Source organism: Caenorhabditis briggsae (assembly GCF_000004555.2).
Source record: "Caenorhabditis briggsae complete genome, chrX, whole genome shotgun sequence".
Lineage (NCBI taxonomy): Eukaryota > Metazoa > Nematoda > Chromadorea > Rhabditida > Rhabditidae > Caenorhabditis > Caenorhabditis briggsae.
Genome location: NC_013491.2, coordinates 4,810,492 through 4,829,395, shown reverse-complemented (window position 1 = coordinate 4,829,395; position 18,904 = coordinate 4,810,492). Strand labels below are relative to the sequence as shown.

The 18,904-nt window shown below is 36.1% G+C and overlaps 3 protein-coding genes across 3 annotated transcripts; 1 reads left to right on the top strand and 2 right to left on the bottom strand.

The window, feature by feature from the left end:
- Window positions 1-4,557: 4,557 nt before the first annotated feature.
- Window positions 4,558-6,592, top strand: CBG17285 (the record flags this gene model as incomplete). The annotated part of the gene is made up of 7 exons (XM_002643889.1): window positions 4,558-4,737; window positions 4,784-4,915; window positions 4,959-5,231; window positions 5,276-5,500; window positions 6,080-6,151; window positions 6,201-6,340; window positions 6,388-6,592. 7 exons carry the CDS (start codon window positions 4,558-4,560, stop codon window positions 6,590-6,592), a joined length of 1,227 nt encoding a protein of 408 aa, XP_002643935.1.
- A 705-nt stretch (window positions 6,593-7,297) lies between these two features.
- Window positions 7,298-9,387, bottom strand: Cbr-sto-3 (the record flags this gene model as incomplete). The annotated part of the gene is made up of 6 exons (XM_002643888.1): window positions 7,298-7,474; window positions 7,534-7,679; window positions 7,735-7,895; window positions 7,942-8,031; window positions 8,089-8,189; window positions 9,244-9,387. 6 exons carry the CDS (start codon window positions 9,385-9,387, stop codon window positions 7,298-7,300), a joined length of 819 nt encoding a protein of 272 aa, XP_002643934.1.
- Window positions 9,388-10,867: 1,480 nt separating this feature from the next.
- Cbr-twk-44 lies at window positions 10,868-17,940 on the bottom strand (the record flags this gene model as incomplete). Its single annotated transcript, XM_045239108.1, has 18 exons — window positions 10,868-10,975; window positions 11,022-11,084; window positions 11,135-11,191; window positions 11,278-11,823; window positions 11,867-11,982; window positions 12,102-12,174; window positions 12,237-12,358; window positions 12,818-12,934; window positions 12,981-13,424; window positions 13,820-13,913; window positions 13,963-14,037; window positions 14,093-14,248; window positions 14,296-14,454; window positions 14,501-14,629; window positions 14,685-14,795; window positions 16,338-16,520; window positions 17,108-17,266; window positions 17,818-17,940. The coding sequence occupies 18 exons, from the start codon at window positions 17,938-17,940 to the stop codon at window positions 10,868-10,870; spliced, it is 2,835 nt and encodes a 944-aa protein (XP_045096154.1).
- Window positions 17,941-18,904: the final 964 nt, after the last annotated feature.

Genomic DNA, 18,904 nt, shown 5'->3' with positions numbered 1-18,904 from the left:
AATTTTTGTTCTCTTTTCAAGGAACACAGATATGAGGTTTCTACTTTATTTTGATTCAATTATCGAAATCTTATGGATCTTCAAATTAATTTTCAAAAAAGCGAAATTTCCAATTTCATTTTTTGTGCAATTAGCTTATTTTTTCTAGACTTCCGTTTTTTTTCCTCCCCCACATTTTCTTATTTTCCTCATATATACAAATTCGAACAGACGACGTCTTGATGTCCCCTCCTTCTCTTCATAAACTAATTTATTACATCTATCTTCATTGGTTTTTCCTCGTTTTTTTTTTCTGTGCCATCCAGTCATTTTCTTTAAATCATTCATGGCAATTCCAATAAGCTCTTTTCGTTCTTAGAAAAAAAATAGAAAAGATAAATGTGTTTGGAATTTTCCCATAACCTTTCCTTCATAATATTATGGTATTGTCAATTTTATTCCCTTGAATTTAATATTGTCAGTTTTTCCCTGCTGCCGTTCAATACTTCAAATTATTAGAATTCCCCCTCCTTTTGCCAGTTGTCTTGTTTTGCGTCGATTTTTCGAGTCAAGCCCTTCTAATCCAGATTTGTCAGAGAAGAAGACTTGAGGCCTGGATTATTGAGCTGGTAACCAAGTCTCTTTTTATTTAGAGCACTTTGTGGCAATACACGTTGTTGAGATATGTATTTTGGAATACAGAATGATGAACCAACGCCCTCTAAAGTCGTTCGTTCTTAATTTTTTTACCGTCCACTCTGATGTATGCCGTTGATTCATCATGAACTTTAGAAATGTAGTTTTGAAATTCTCAAAAGAGGGTTTACACTTCAAACAAGATTTCTGATTTCAGAATGTGTTCTGTTTTTCAGAAAAATATTTTTTCTCAGAGAAAAAAAATTATTGTTGTTTTTCTCTTTGTTGAATTGTGTTTAGAGCAGGTAGAAATATAGATTTTTACAATGTCAAAGATGTTTTGATTTGTAAAAGTTTTCTAAAACGTTTTTCTTGCAAACGGCAAAAAACTGTTATTTTTGCAAAAAATTTATCAAAAAATTTGCACGTTGTAAAAAAAATCTAAAACAGTTTTTCAACAATTTTTTAACTTTAGAATATTTGAAAATATATAAAAACATTTATTTAAAGTTTTGAGTTTTTTGGGATTTTGACTCATTCTTCAGGATAAAAACCTCTTTAAAAAACCGAATAAAAACAAGTTTAAAGGCATTTTTTTTGAAATTTTGATTTTCTTTCTGGGTTTTATCGGTTTTTAACCTCATTTGAAAAAATTGAAGTTCATCAAAAAAGTCCAACGTTACGTCTACAATTTTATCTTCCTTCTTTTTAGAGATATCGGAAACTTTTTGACTGAAAAAATGCTTGTCATATTATCATTAAATTTTTTTCAGTTTACGAAATTGTGACATCTGTCTCAAAAATCAAGATAATTAAGCTCGAACTGCACATATCGTATTTGCGCTAATATAAGCTCACATTATACGTTAATTGAGCTTATGATACGGTTTCTCATCATTCCTAATTTTTTTATTTTTGTCGAAATGTGCTCTACCGAAGCAATTTCCGATTTTTGATTTTTTTTGGTAAAAAAAAAAGAAAATTGTCTTACGGACAATTATGCTATAAAACATAGATTTTGCGGCAATTTAGAGCACTCGAGAAGCCGATTAGCTTTTCGATTATATACCTCCATAAAATCCTTCCTTGTTGGGTTTGGTCTTTTTTGGGAGTTTGTGGCTTTTCTCCAGCTTGCCTCTCAAATTTGGTGACATCTCTAGGCAAAAAATCCTCCTAAACAACGAAAACGTACTACTAAAATTGTATAGCTGTCAGTAAGTTCTCCCAGATTTGAAAATTATGTATACAATTTTATAAATTGTAGTTCTAATAAATCAGTCTTCTTGACAAGCACCGTTTTTTTTGGGAATCTCCACCCCCCCTCTCCCCCAAACTTTTTCTCATCTATATCATCGTGTTCAAATTTCTTATACACTTGAATTCTTTTCGTTTCCATTTTCGAATTCGAATTCTACCCCTTAAGAGTCCCATAACTCTGAAGTGGCTCGTTAAATTCGAAACTCAACATTTGAAATGGGAAAAAGAGAATGAAACATTTTTTCTCACTTCCCCCTCATCTTTTTTTCAAGTTTTTGATTAAAACACGATGATCTTTTTTTCCCTCATCTTTTTTTCAAGTTTTTGATTAAAACACGATGAGTCCAAAAATTCCCACAATTGAACATTCTCTGTCGTAGAATTCCAAATTGAGTTCGTCTAGAGGTGACGTTCCTTTTTCCATATTTTTTAGAATTTCTTAATAGGTTGGGCAACGCGGAAATGCATATAACATAAAGAATAGCACGGAACAATGATGAGAGGATTGGCTTAAAGTCAAAAAAGAAAACAAAAGCCATTAGGAATCAGTAATCATGAATGAAAAATCATTGATACCGTTTATTATTCCTTTCCCACCATCTTCCTGGCTGTTCTATTCATTATCTCAATTTCTTTTATCTTTAAAAACTTATATCTCTACTCTTATTAAAAAATATCTAGTGGCGTCAGATCCCAACGAGTCACTCGGCTCAGCCGAACGACTTTTGTCTTCCATTGCTCGATGAGTTTTCAATAATCCACCCCGAAAATCTGCGGATTCTGTTAATTTCCTGAAATCACATGTAAATCCGATGTGAAAACAGAATTTTCCATTTCTTCTGATATTATTATTTGTCGAGATAGCAGAAGTCCTTTTAGATAAAAAGGAACACGTCCTCTTCTGGACAACCCAAACTTAATTTATTTTCTTTCAACTTCCTCTGCCTTAGAAGCCTAAACTAATTTCCGGATGTTTCTGACTTTTTTCTTTTTTACCTCACGTCTTCCTGGAATTTGCCTGGAATATTTTCCCAAAGTGCACACTTCAACGGACATGGACAAACCCTTTTGTTTGGAATTGCTGAGAATGACACAAGTTTTGTAGCTGTTGCTGCTGCTGCCCCCCGCACCCTTTTTTGTTTCTTTTTTTAGACCGTGAGAAAAAAAAGAAAAAAAAAAACGAAAATTTGATTTTGAAGACGTATCCCCATAGCAACAAATGGACATTTTCCATGAAACCAATTTTACACAGGCCTTCCTTTTTTTGATTTTGGTGACTCCAAGCTTCTTATTCTCTTGCTTTTCGTTTTTTTAAAAGTATATCCTTTCTCATTGAGCATACTGTACTCTGACTAACAGAAAAGAACAATTAGAATCTAGGCCGTTGAATATATATATATATATATATTCTTAGGCTACGGAGTTATTTTAATACGAATATCACGAATAAAAATGATTACGGTAGAAATGAGAGAATTTCAATCCAAATTTCAAAAATTCCACATACATTATCCCAGCAGAATATTTCCCAAGCTTTTGTTTCCAAAGTTCCACTGAAAGTTCCGAAATTCCATAAATCGTAAAATTCAGAAACTCGCAAACTCTAATATTCTCAGTTTTTCTAAATCGGAATTTTCGACATTCCCAAAAACCCTTGAAGTATCTAAAAAATCCTTACTGTTCAACATACAAATTTGTTGATTAAATAGTTTTTATCGGATCCAGAAACTCTATGAATTTTTCATATTTTGATCTCTATGACCCGCTCTGGCCAACTAAAAAATCAAGATTACGTTCCTGGTTCTGAAAAGTTTTCGAGACAAATTTCCGGCTCAAAATCCTGATGTATTTCCTTCCCTTTTGTTCGTGCTACTTCCGATGAACTTCCCAATCAAATTCTGTCTGAAACTTGAATCACATCTGTCTATGGATTTGAAGCTTCGATTAAGAATCGTATGTGTATGTATCACAGTTTTTCCTCCCTGAACTTTAAAAAACAATCTTCATTTTTATGTTTCCGGTCCCGCCTCTTTCTGAATTTCCTTCCGCACTACTTCCGTGGAACTTCAATAATCAGCATACCGTAAAACCTGTATTAGTAGGGCCCCTTTAATAGAAGGGCCCTCCGAAAGGGGCTTTGAAAAATAGAAGGGACCCCTGTAATAGAAGGGCCCCCGTAATAGAAGGGCTCTCTGTGAAAAAGACACCCCTTGAAAATGGAACTAAAAAATTTCCGTACGTTTTCAATGAAAAATGTTCCTAAAAATTAAAAATTTGATAGAAATTTGTTGAAAAACAATTTTTGATGAAAAACTTGTTCAGTTTTGATGAAATTGATAGATTTTCATAAATTTCCGAGCCGGCCCTTCTAATACAGGCTTTACGGTTAAATAGAATTTGAGTTTTGTATCTCTTGCAAAATTGTCCATTAGCATATTCACCATCGTTCGCCTAGAGGACAAGTTGTTTCCAGAAAGGTTTTCTCTTTTTCTCTATATTTTTTAAAGAAGCTCATTTTGCATTCAAATATCCATCAATCCTTGCTGTCCCCCTTTTCCCACCGACCACCGAGCACCTTTTTCCCCTTGTTCCTTTTTCTTTTCACCTCTCCCCACGCGCATGAGTTCATTTTTTGATTGGATGTTTCCTCACTTCCAGAAGGTTGTGTTTCATCATCGGGTAAAGATGACCAATGTGTGCCCAAACCCTCCAACATCTTGGGCTCTGCTTTTCGATGGACCGGTATCGTTTGTTGTGATCCTAGTTGGAATCATTGGAAATCTTTATTCGCTGAAACAGCTGTTCTCCCGATCCATCAACACATCGATGCTGGTTTCCCTCACAGGTCTTGCTATTTTAGACATTGTGGGTTTTACTTTCCATTCGTGTTTTTGAGAAAAAGTGTTTTCAGATTATGCTTGGAGCCGGCATGTGGCACCATTCCTGGTGGGCAACTATGCAATACTTTGGATTCCGAGATGAGCCTTGGGACATGCATATGGCTTACACAAATGCTGTAATGGAGTGTGGACATATTACATCTGTAAGGAATACTGTGAAGCCTCAAACAAACTCTTGAATTTCAGACTTGGATGCTCATTGAGGTGACCGCCGAACGATTCTTCGCAGTAACACGTCCATTCCACTTTGCTCCAGTTCATCGTAAGCAACGAAGGAAAAGCTACGCTCGGGTTGTCGGAGGTGAAGGAATTTTGAGATTACTTTGTCTTATCGTGAAGTTTATAGGCTTGATTCGGATACCGCTGATGATGACACTGGTTGGATGTCTTATATGCATTCCATGCACCGTTGAGTATGATTTGGCGCCGTGCGTCTACAAAGGAATCGCGTCGGAACAGGTTCACATAGATAGAACAATGTTATTCAAAATTTTTTTATTTAGATGCTTGAAACGGCGCTGATGCAGAACAAGTGGTACAAGATGCTCTATCGCACAATTTTTCTGTCAATTGTGAAAACTTTTGGACCATTCGTTATTATCACATTGCTCACGATTTCTACGTTGAAGAGCATGAGAAAGAGTATGGATAGCCGTGCGTCGATTTTAATTGCTCAAGGACAGAATCATTTGTTTCAAGCTGATAAGGACAAGACAAAAAGCTTACAGGTGCGTGGGGTTTAGAAAGTAATGAAAGATTTTGGAAAAACTTCAAGGTGATGCCAATAAGATAAAACTTTGGAATTGATTTAGCAGCCGAATATTCCTACCGTAAATACTCTGATAGAAGCCAACCAAATACAGACACTTTGAGCTTAATTATCACGGTTTTTTCAAAAGATATAGAAAAGTTGTAAACTGATAAAATGGGGATGGTTTAACGATATACTTTTATTAGTTGACAAACTTTTGAGACCTTTTATGAAAACCGAGATTGATTGAGCACAAAGTACATGGCTTATATTAAAGCAAATACGGTAACTTCCATCACTTTTCGAATAGAATTTAATTGTCAAATCATAACGACACAACTCACAAAGCTACTACTCTAGTAATTGAAACATATTCGAAATTCATCCCTGTTTTCTACCACACAACCTTTAATGGAAGGGCAACATTAATAGTGTGCCTTCTCATTCCACGTTTTATTGTAATTATTTTACAGTAAATCAGTTTTCCCACTAGAGTTAATATATTATCACGCTAGTCTAACAATCTATATTTTTACAAATCAATGAACAATCACAGGCAATTTCCGTAATGCTGCTTGGCAAGTTCCTCTTCCTCCGCTGCCTTCCAACCGCCATGGCCACTATTCAGGTACAACTACAGTAGCCACTCCTCCCTATCTCATATTTTCTTATTCCAGATGGTTTTCCAAATGATGATTCCATTTTCAAACACTCCAAATTTTTTGCCAACCTACCTGAACCACTTCTTCCTTCTCTTCAACTCCGCCACAAACTCCTTCGTATTCGTTGTAGTCAAATCGGCTTTTGAGACTAGAAGGTTGGTTGTACTGATGTGTGAGATAATCAGTATCAAGAATGTTTAAGGCTCAAACGAATCCGTCAACGGCATCGTCAACTGGTCGCTCAACACGCCGAACAAGTGCTTTGTATCGGAAAAGCGTTGGCTGGAGATAAGTTGTTGCTGATGTCCGAAGTCGAATTCGAGAATCAATCATCGGAGGAGGACACCACACTCGAAATGCAGCCAATGATGCCAGCGACATCAGCGTCCACTTCTAATCCGGTTTAAGAGAACTTTCTTCCTTTTTTTAATGCCATTCTTTTTGAAACTTGTAATTTATTTATTTTCGGTATATTTTGGTCTCGCATTTCGAATTTTAGCTAGTGCACAACCGTTTCAGGTTTTTAGACTTGGAAAATTTCCAATCAATTATTTTTTATGAATTTGAATTTGAATTTTGAATAAATCTATTTTAAAAGGTAGAGAGACATAAAACTTTACAGGGTTTTTTTTTAATTACAGCATATATTTTGAAGTGACGGTGAACAGTGATAAACGTTCACACAGTATGTGGCTACTGTGCCAACGCATTTTTTCATTGAATTTTGGTCATTTTCAGGAGCCTCGATCTCGGCTGTCAAATTGCCTATCATTTTGAGATTTTAAGAGGGTGTAAAACAAACCCAGATTGAAAACTCTGCATTCATAGAATTTTTTGGAAATCCCTAGTTTTCCAGCTATTGGACGATTTTTAAAAGACACCTGTTTTTACACAATTTCAGCGCAAAAGGCCAAAAAAAGAGTATTTTCCAAAAATCAACAAGTAGCTGAAACACTAAAAACAGGAAAATTAAAAAAATGAAACAAATTTTGAGAAATTCATTTTTTCATGTCTCCCATTCTTTATTCTAGCAAAAAAATTATGTGAAAGAAAGTTGAAAGCGACGACAAATTTTCAGAAATCATATAAATCATATTTTACCGATAAAAGCTTTATTTGTGGATCCATTTTTTCCTCATCACCTTCTTGATGTATTCCATTGGAAATGGCAACACTATTGTGTGATTATCAATCGCCGATATTCTGACAAGTGTCTGAAGCAGCCGAAGGTGTATAGCTGTTGGTGAACCTGCTAGTTCGTTTGCAGCTTCATGATATGCCAGAGATGCCTGTAATTTTGAAAATTCATATGGAATTTTAAACATCCTTGTTATATGTTGTCACTTACATCAAGTTCTCCTTGAGCTATCACAATTTTTGCATCACTTTCTCTTTGTGCTTCAGCTTCAGCCGCCATCGCACGACACATGTCTCTAGGTAACTTCAAGTCCTTGATTTCTACTCGCTCTACATGAATCCCCCAGAACAGTGTGGCTGAAAGAATTGCTCAAAAAACTCAAAATCATAAGATAAATAAGTTTTTACTTACCACTATCCAGAATATGCTTAACTTGTATTGCAATCCCATGACGATCTGTCATGAGCTCTTCTAGTGATCGTGTGCCTAATACATTCCTTAACGACGATTGCGCCAACTGACGAGTCGACATATGAGCATCATTTACCCGTGATAAACTGGCAATTGGATCACTGAAAAATTGAAGTCATACTGTCAAATGACTGCTTTTTCATTTACCTAGTTCGGTAATACACGGCGGCATCTACGCCAATGGTAACACTGTCTCTTGTCAACATCTCTTGAGTAGGAACGTCATAAGACATCACTCTGTAAGCGGATATAGTGATTATTTCAAAATGTCGGGTTTAGCATTATAGGGGTTACCTCAAGTCGACGGTTTTGTGAACGTCAATAAATGGTAGTACGAGCACGAGCCCAGGACCTTTCGGATTGTCGTGCCAGAGTCTTCCCAGGCGGAATATTACCTGCAAGTCGCAAGAAGTAAATGAATTTTTAAGAAACGGAAGATTAAAATTGTGATAAACCAAAAAGGTTCTACAAACCCTGAATAAAGTTGGAGTTCTGAAAAATTCAAAATTCCCCTTTTCCAAATGTTTGGTTTGAAAAAAATTTCTATTCTTTGTTCAAAATATTTTTCAAAAAAGTAATTGTCGCCGGAAAATTATTTCTCTACTCTTATCAAATTTTCCACTGTTAAAGGGGTTCAGACCTTCAGGGTTGCAAAAAAAAGAAGTTTGCTATTAAAAAGTTTCGGTATTTGTAGTTTCGAAAACTTAAATTCGGAAATTGTGAATTTCAAATATTTCGGAATATTGAATTCTAGAAATTCAGAAGTTTTCAAACTCTTGATGTTGTATTTAAATGCAGAAATCCAGATATTCAGAAGTGTTTGGGAAGAATTTGCAAATTCAGAAAGTTCAAATTCAAAGATTTAGATGTTCAGAAATTAAGGAATTTCCAAATTCGCAAATTTTTGAAATCGCAACACTTTGGAGCTTTCGATATAGTTATTTGAGAAAAATTCTCAACTTCCGTTTCTCTGATTCTGAATTAAAAATTTCTTTTTATGGAATTTCCGATAGTTTGAAGTTTCTGAAATTCTGATATTCTGAACTCCTAACTTTTGGAGATTCTGATTCTCCTAATTAATTAAAGAGGTTCTGTAAAAATTGAAGTATTTGATATCAGATTTTTGGAAATACTTGAATTGAAAATCTGATACTCTCGGATGTGTGAAAATCGGAAACTTGAAGATTTGAGAGCTCTACTGTTCAGTAGTCCATAAAATTAGAGATTCAGATTCTTGATAATTCGGGAATTCTGAAAGTGAAAAAAGTCAGTTTGGAGATTCGGAAATTTTGAAATTTCAGAAGTCTAAATTCTTCTACATTACGAAACTTCGAAGTTTCACTTTTAAAAATTTGTATATCAAAATCTCAGTAACCCAGAAAATTAAACAGTTGTAACAACTCTGGGAACCACATAGTTGTTCTAAAAATAGTTCGAATAAAAACTCACCATACGATTATATTCCTTCACCATTTTGATACAGAAAAACGCGGAAATCGGGAATGTGACAACCAAAAAAGTCCATGCCAATATCATCGCAATGAAGTCGACGAGTGTGGGTGTATAGAAACCTCGATATCCTCTGCCATCCATAGGAATTCCCAATTAGAAAAAAGGAAAAAAATTGGTGAGAAGGTGCTCCGAATCGTCTTCTCTCCTTGATAGTTCACACGCTTTGACTGGAACAATCGCGGAATAAATAGAAAAAGGCGAGAGTAAATGGAGGAATCTTCACGCTGGTCCAATAATAAATTGATGTGGACCGAGGCGTTTTTTTTTGGAAGAAGAAAGTGAAAAGCAACGGGAAAAAAGTGCTTTAGGTTTATGTGTCTCTGCAAAAAGGAAACAAAACAAGCTACAGCCAAAAAGTAATAATTTGATGAGGAAAGAAGTTGTGAAGAGTCAGAATGTTGCCCTCAGGCTGAATACACACGTTCAGGCTTCCGAGGAGGTTTTAACTGGCGAGAAGATGGAAGAGACAAATTTTTATGTTATTTTCTTCTACTCATAAAACGTTCTGTACTTTTTCATAAAACAAAAAGTGCTTGGAAACCAAAAAAAAAAAGGGAAAAGAGTGAAGTGGATCGCTAGCGAGCCAATTTAATGGATGGACCCCTTTTAGTGACTAAGACGCAGCCATCCCTCTCATTTTCTTTCCGAGAATGAAGATGAAAAAATCCCACTCCTAAAAAAAGACAATTTCGAAAAAAAAGTGGAAGAGAGAGAGAGAGAGAAAAGGAAGAATGAGCATTTCCTGGGGCGTGTATCAGCAGCCCGACGTTCGGAATGTTTGGGAAGTTTGTTTTCATATTAGGTGGGGCGGCTCGTGTTCACCGGAAACACTTTTGCTACGACCGATGATGAAATAATAAGAGTCTTTCGTTGTAGGTAGCCCCTCTTCAGTTGTCTTTTCCCCTTCCACCTGGAAACCAACACTATTTAGAAGATTTCAGAGAATTTCACAATTTATGAAAGATTTAGAAAAATATTTGGAAAGACGTAATACAAAGAGAATCAGAGGTAAAACAGAAGCGAATTATTGACAGCGAAAAAAATTGAAATTTACAAAATTAGCGGTACAGTAGTACATAATGTGCGGGTCAATTAGATATACAACAACTCATTTCTCAGTTGGGTTTCAGCCATTTTGAACATTTTCAAAAGTATAGAGCTGACAAGTTTTCGATCAGTTTAAAAATTCTAAAGGATGTAAAACAGACCTAGACCAAAAACTTTGCATTCACAGAATTTTTTTAAAATTTCAAGTTTTCCAGCTATTTGCTAATTTCTAAAAGACACCTGTTTTTCACATTTTCAGAACAAAAACTAGCTGGAACAAGGACATCGGGCTAAAACAGAGAAATAATCTTTCAGTAATCGTGAAATATCTGAAAAAGTCGAAATTTTCAAAATACTCTGTGAATGCAGAATATTCAATTTAGTTCTGTTTTACACCCTTCAAAATTTTCAAAGAGGTCGCGAACTTGACAGCCGAGCTCCAGACTACTGAAAATGATCAAAATCAACTGAAAAAGGCGTTTCTGTATGTCTTATAGGCCTGTATTCTATGTAGTTATAACTCTTCCGGTATGGACGAATCAGAAATTACAGATCTTGAGAACGACCGCTCGGAAACTGTGCCTCGTATGGAATTTGTTGGGGTGGCAAGAGAACGACAGTCCTGAAAAAATCGGAAAATTTTAGGATTAATTTCTTAAATTCCTTACTTGCAGACGAACATCCAATTCAGCTATGAGTCGTCTAACTTCAGTGGTGTGAACTACGGAACTCTGAAATATTAAGGGTTGAAAAAATATCTGAATAAATGAGGAGGTGTCACCATAGGTCGGGTGTACATATAGGGTACAACAAGTCCACGCGGATAGCCACGTTGGTTCTGAAATGAGGTAATTCATTGGATTTCGTGGTCTCAAAAAGCAATAAATCCTTTTTTAGAAAGTGTCGTATATACTGTATATTTACCCTATTCGTCGCTACAAAAGTCCACCTCCTACTCGGATCAAAATCCACAAACGGTGGTTGACGACTAGGACTAGCCGCCGGTGCTGATTTTGCAGAGCTCGCTGCTGACGGAGCTGATGCTCTGGATCCTGGAGAAGACGATGGAATTGTAGAGCTTGGTCGGTGTGAAGAAGGATAAGAAGACGGGTTCACGGACGACGATGAGCACAAAGAGGCCTCGGCAAGCGCTACAACAGGTCGGCTCTCACATCGAGACGGCCCACAAATCGGACCATCTGGGATTAGAAGCAGATGGTGGTGGGCTGAAAATAATCTCAATTTACCAACAACCTCATCAATCATTTTACATTTGTCGGAGATGACCGAATTGCGGAAATCTGTAACACAGCTATCTACATCACTGGTTTCGGTGTAGGCTTCCTCACAGTGTGGGTAACCGAAATCCGTCTGAGTACTTTTCTCCTTTCTTTGCAGCTTCTTCTGAAGCTCTGCTATCAAGTGCTGACGTTCTCTTTTCCTAGAGAATGGAAGCATCTGGAATATCTTCTCTCCCATGAACGGATTTTCCCTTATTTAAACAAATACAAACCTTCACAAAATTCTCGCTGGCTTTATTCGCCGCTTGCCGTGCCCCCTTGGCTTTCTCCAACCCATCACCCAGCTTTCCTCGCCTCTTCTTCCAAGCTCGCCACATCTCTCGGGCGCCTACAAAACAGAGAGACATTATTCTTCATCACATGCACTAGGACCATTCTTTTTCTCTTTTTCTTTTTCTGGGATTTCTCTCTCTCTCCTCGCATTAATATGGCCTTTTTCTCACTCACCAATAGTACCAGCTTTTAAATGAGTGCCATCCGGATCGGCATTGAGTTCTTCCATAAGAGTGAGAAGGAGCTCCTGATGAGAAGGGATTTAGGGTGTTTTTGGGGAAAAGGGGGAAAGTAAAAAAAATGGAATACCTCGAAAAGCTTCTCGAGCTTAAGTTGAATGACATTAATGCACATGGATACTAATGACAGACCAATTATAATTAATCCAAAAATGATGAACATATCTTCACTATTTGTAGGTGTTACGTCACCTGAATATTATTAAAATTTTCAAGGTTTTTTTTCGATGTTTCAGCGGGATAGACTTCAAGTTACAGTATTTGCTCGCTAAGATGTAGACGCTATATGTGGACTTTGAGCTCGATTATCTGGGTTCCTATAAGAGATATCTGAAATCTGTCAACTGATATAATATTGGTCACATCACGACTAACAATTTATTAGTTTACAACATATTGATATATTGCAAAGGAACCGAGATAATTGAGCTTCAAGTGTATATATAACATGGGCTTCTACTGGAGCAAATGACTGTGCATTTAAAACTCAATTATCTCGATTTTTGTGAGAGATATAGCAATTTTGTCAATTAGACAAATGTCAGTGATAATATGACAAACATTTTATCAGCTAACAAAATTTTAAAATCTCTCATAGAAATCGAGATAATTGAGCTCAAAGTTACGGTAAACACCAAATCTGACACCAACCATATCCTATTGTAGTCAACGAACAGAAGAAAAAATAAAAGCTTTTAAAATAATCCCAATCCTTCTCAAATCTCAGGAAAATGGCTGCACACAAAAACATCCATCCGAACGCGACACCTGTATCAATCATTAATAACTTCATGAATTTCTAAGCCTAACATACCAATAGCCAAAATAAGAGGCATTTCAGAAATCCGATCCTCACTCGTGTTCCGCACCCGCTTGGTACCCGATCCAACGCAGAAACTGTCGGTGATTCTTGAAACGTTAAAATCGATAAGAGAAAAATTAAGAGCCACCAACCTCAAAATAAAATCCCACACGTGCTCCAACCCCATTAAAAATAATCGACCTGATTTGTGAAGTATCATGAGGACGAGCGGGATGCCGATGACAGCATAAACCATTGCTGCCAGTTTGCCAAGTTTTGTTTTGGCTGTTATGTTTCCATATCCTATTGTGGTATATGTGGTGACTGAAAAAAAGGGGCCGGCTGTCTTCAAAAAATGGCGGAAAATTTGAAATTTCAACTTAAAAATGTTTCGAGGAAATGTTTGAAGTCCAAATATTCTTTGAATACTAAGCATAATACAGCAAACTTTATGTTCTGAAACGTCCCAGACATTGTTTTCCACTAAAAACCCAATTTCTGGTACTGAAACTGATATACCGTAAAACCTGTAATAGAAGGGACCCTTTAAACTTTTAACTTTGAGCTAATTTTACTTTTTTGTCAACTGATAAATTGTTTATCATAATATCAGAAATGTTTCATCAGTTGATTTTTTTTGATATCTTTCACAGCAAATGTATGTGCTTTAAGTTGACAATTTTGGCCCTTCTATTACAGGTTTTACGGGCACTCGGCTGAAACTGGCTATCCGATTCAAAATTTTTCAGAAAACTCTTTAAATGTTCTTCTTAACCTAAACCTTATATTTTGTTCAAAATCTGGTTCACAAAGTGATAAGGTTCGACGGTAAAACAAAAATCGATATTTACCTGCCAAAAACATTGCATTCCAAAACGTCCACACCGGCGTCAGCACATGTCCCAAACCAACGGAATTGTTATACTCCTCAACACTTTGGTTAACCTTAAAAATCCAAACCTGATCTTTTTTTTTCCAAAATCCATGAACACACCATAAGACTATAATTGTACCTAGTCCACCCTAAATTTGCGCCCTCTACTCCGAGCTCCCAACATCGGAGACATAACTGAAATCATAGAAAACAGTAGGCGTCAGAAATTCTACAAAATCTTGTTTTATACCTGCTCTGTATAATTTTTCAGAGCTCTTATTCTCCCGAAATTGCTCTCAAAATGCCTTTTCCACAATTGCTCAGGATTTTTCGGACGGAGAGCTACAACTTTGTGCATTTCGTGCTCTGTCAGATAGAATGTAGAGAGGGTGTACCAGTAGACACTCTAAAATTTAAAAACAAATTTTTGGGATTCTTGAAACCCTGGCAAACTTTGTGAATCTGATTCAAGGCAAACTTCCGATACCCTCGATAGTGTAACATCAACAAGTATGTGTTATTGGCATACGCCCTGTTGAAATCAATCAACCGGTTATGAATCTGCAGGAGAACTTCCACCAAATCATCTGTCAACGCTGCGATGTAATTCCTCTGAAATCATCTTTCTTGTTATTTATCATTTCAGATGCCTTATCACCTTATCAGCTAACATTATTTCTTCATTCGGTCGTTCAATTGACCAAAATATAAGGCCACCAAGGACAGAATATGCAATTAAAAGAACAATAGGAACTATGTAGTGAACACGAGACTTGTCATAAATGATCTGAAAAGGCTTTGGAAAATAAGAGTGTTTTAAAACTGCTGAAATTTTGGATTACCTGGAGAAGTGACACAAATCGTTTCAATTTGGAGGGGCGGTTTTTGCTGGATGCACGCTTCCTCTTCTTTTTGAAAGCATGACTCCAAATGCTCTCATGGAGCAGAAGATGCTGAATAAGATTAATTTCGTAATCAGAATTTTAAAATAGAAGTTTCGGGGAAAATACAAAAATCATCATTTTCATTGAGTACCCAAAAGTATGTAACAACGAAGTCATCCAACTTTTAATTTTACACCAATTTTTCTCGGTTTCTGTCAAGGATATAAAAAAAAGATGGCAACTAATGTGTTGTTCACCATTACCGTATTTTCTCTAATAGAGGCCCACCTTTAATTGAAGCCCACCTCTAATAGAAGCCCACCTTCCGATGTGCTTAAAATCATGAAAGCAGAACCTCTAACAGAAGTTCATGCAGTTCAGTTAGTGCAGTCCGTATAGTGTAGTTCGTCTATTTGGTTATTGCAACCACTGTCTTTTTTTTTAAAAAATATTTCGGTGATTTCAGTTTTTGGTCATTTTCTGAGAAGGTGGTTGAAAAATAGAAGCCCATGGGCTTCAATTAGAGGAAATACAGTATATCCGAAGTGTTTTGTCAGTTAACACTGTTTTATTTCTCGCACAGACAATAAGATAATTCAGCTCAAAGTTTTCAGTTTGAAGGATTATCTATCAGATTATTTACTTTTTACAGTAAATGGGACCTCAGAAGTAGATGAAAGTAGGAACAAAACCTTCTTGGTGATGTTCACATTTCCTTAATAAGAGAATTGTATATCCTAGGCAAACTTTTGAATCGTAATGAGTTGAAAAAGCTATAAAATTGATTACACTTGAAAAAATTTCACAAAAATTCATACTTCTAATTCGGGCCTTTCTCGGGCCTTTGCGGGCCCTGCCAGTGTTTTTTTTCAGGAATATTATTTTCAGACCAACTAAATTAAATATGATAGAGATCGACGAGTACTACAAAATGATACTATCTCGAGAACTGTATCTTGTTTGCAAACAAAGTTACAGGCGAAGAAGAGCGAAAAAAGCAGCCCGTCCCGGCTCGGCACATCCGGAAAAAACCCCTTCATGGCCTGTAACTTTGTTCGCAGAGAAGATACAATATTTCGCAAAATATTATTGTATAGTACTCGTCGAGCTCTATCATATCCACTTTAGTTGGTCTAAACATTTCGATTCTGTAAGAAACTATGGCAGGGCCCGCGAAGGGCCGGGAAAGGCCCGGATTACAAGTATGCAAAAATGAGTTTCTGAATTTTAATCATAGGTAGTGGACACCAAAAAGGTTAACTCAGTTTATCATAATTCAATAATAGGATAAATATATTGAAAAGCGAACAATTTTCAAAATCGTTGGCAGAATTTTAAATAAATTGAGGCGAAATTTTAAAGATTTTTTAAACAGAATTTACAACAAATGAACATTTTGTATTTTCTCTAATAGAAGTCCTGGCAACTTTGAAACCAATCATCTCGATTCCTTTGAGAGATATCAAACATTTGTTTGCTGATTAACTATTTATCACAATATCACCAATAATTTATCAGTTGACAAGTGTTTCATACCTTTTTGAAGAATTCAGATGATTGAGCTCAAAGTTGACGCTTTGGGCGATCTTCTATTAGAGGAAATACGGTTACCTGCATAGCATTCTCATCTACAATCGTGTCTCTCCGCACAATCGGATAATTATTCAACAGTTGCGAGGCGGGACCATTCATTTCGGAATCTTCAACTAAAATAATGGGCGGCGCTGGGGCATTTCCATCAGGCACCGAAAAAGTCACTTGTTTTTTCTTACCTGACGTTATATCTGAAACTCTCTCTTGAGGGAAACAAGAAAACACAAAGGTCAAAAAGGCACTTTCAAAGATTGAAACAGAAAGAGTGCAACTGGCACAAAAAGGACATAAAATTGTTTACTTTATAAGAGCGTAGCTGGAAGAAGAAAAAACTGCTCTCTTCTTGCCAAAATCATAATCATATACAATACCCATAGTGGGGCTAGAAAAACGGAGGAAATGAATGGAAAAGACATTTTCTGGGGCAAAAAGAGTCGATGGTGTGAAAACCAATGGCCCCGCGAGGAGAGCCCTGGAATTGTGCTCTATTAATTATATTTGGGGGGCCCCGTCTTTTATTTTTCAATGTATCGTTGGCGTTGTCTCGTTATACACACTCAAGTGGAGAAAGATTCATTGGAGAAGGAAGATAATCATTGACTAAAGAAATATAACTGAAGATGAGAAAATATGAAAATGGAGCAAATTCTTCAACCAGTTGTTCTCCTCATTGCTCATTGACACTGGCAAGTGGAATCGAGGCACACTCCTGAAACTGGCTAGATGTGAGGCCAACCACAACGCACATCTGGTTTACAACCGCGAAAAAATACTAGGTCATAACTCACCTGAACCTCTGTGCAGATTCTACGAGGATCGTATTTTTCAGGTTGCATGTCATTGTAAATTGTGAGCAGGTGAGCCTTGGAGAATTTGAGACAGCTTCTTTTATACTGAAATTTTTTGTAAATTAGACAGCATTTATCGAACAGGCATAATAAACGTTTCTGGAAGCCTTTGAAAAATTTCTTTTTCCTAATCATTGAGCTATTTGCTTTTTTTTTTGTTCAAAACCTGTTTATTTCCTTTTCAGAAATCAGCAAATAGTTGGAAAACTATAAATTCTCTAAATGTTTTTTGAATTCATAGTTATCAATTTAGCTGTGTTATAAATTTTCCAACGTTTCCAAACTGATTGGAAATTTGACATCCGAGCAACAAACCCTGAAAATAGTGCAAATGATCAGAAATGATCAGAAAAATATCATAGTTGCAAAAGGCTGGCCCCGGGCCGGCCCGCCTGCCACAGTTGAAAATTTCCTAATGAAAATTTTGCTAATTTTTAAAAAGAAAAAATGTTACATTAGTTAACATAATTAACAAAGTAGAAAGTAGTCGAAAAATAGGTCGTTTTTGTTTAAAGTTTTGAAAAAATTCCAGAAATTTCGAAAAAAAATTCAACAAAATCAACGTATGTACGTACCCCTATGAAAAATACATTTTACAATATTTTTTTGACCGGTACTGTACCAGAAATTTCAAATTTTGAGAGACATACCTCAGGATACCGTTTACATGTGTGCGTCAACTTGCTCCCTAACAAACGTTTACTACGGACACTTTTTCTCAATTGACCATAAACACACTGAAGAACTTTAACACAGTAATCACAATTCTGCATTCGTAATCCATGCACTTCCTGAAAAAAAAAACCGTTTTTCTAAGTGTGAAAATACATACACCTGAATTAGAACACCACAAATTAGGAACACCAAGAAGATAGTGATCCTCATCGCGAAAAGAGTAGAAGGGGAACCGGTTTGATTTCTGTAAATTTCAGAAATGACATTTATAAATAGTAGTGTTTTATGTATATTAATACGACAGTGAAAAAGGCATACGTACGATTGACATGTGGGGGCAAACGGTGTGGTACTTTTCGACACTAAAATTTGAACATAAAACTTTCAAAAAGAGGAACATAAAAAATAGTTTTATGCGATTTTTTGTTCGCGAAAAAGGTGATTTTTGCGATGGATTGTAGCAACAATGATAATATTCATGTGGAACAATGACAATATTAACATTTTGAATAAAATTATTATCAGTGGAGCTAAAACTAATAATTATCAGTGGAGCTAAAACTAATAATGAATGACTCACAGAACAGATCTGATCCAAGAGCATTCTTTGGAAAAAGTATCAAAAACTTTTAGATTTCTGGCGTCAACAAAATGGGAATGAGGTATTTTTTTTTGGAAATAGTGATCGTAGAATAAATTTAAAAAAAACAAAAAAATGGCAATCAATTTTTCAGCTGAAATTCCTGGTCGGAATGATAATTGGTTCAGAGTAGAAACGCAATTTTGAAGGAAGTATTAGGTTGGTGCATAAGTTTCTTTCGATTTTGGCAAAATTTTGATGGAATTTTTCTCGAAGCGGAGGGGATTAGATCAACGAATGTAACGTCCATGACTATTGATAGTTGTCTGGTAACGCACTGGTAATTTTTTGATTCCATCGGCTCAGAACGAGGAGGGCTGCGATTGAAAACGTGGGTAAACTCCATTTTTATGTGATCTTTTCACTCGGAGTCTTTTCTATCAAGATGATGTCAAAGAGATCCAAACAACTATTCATTCAGA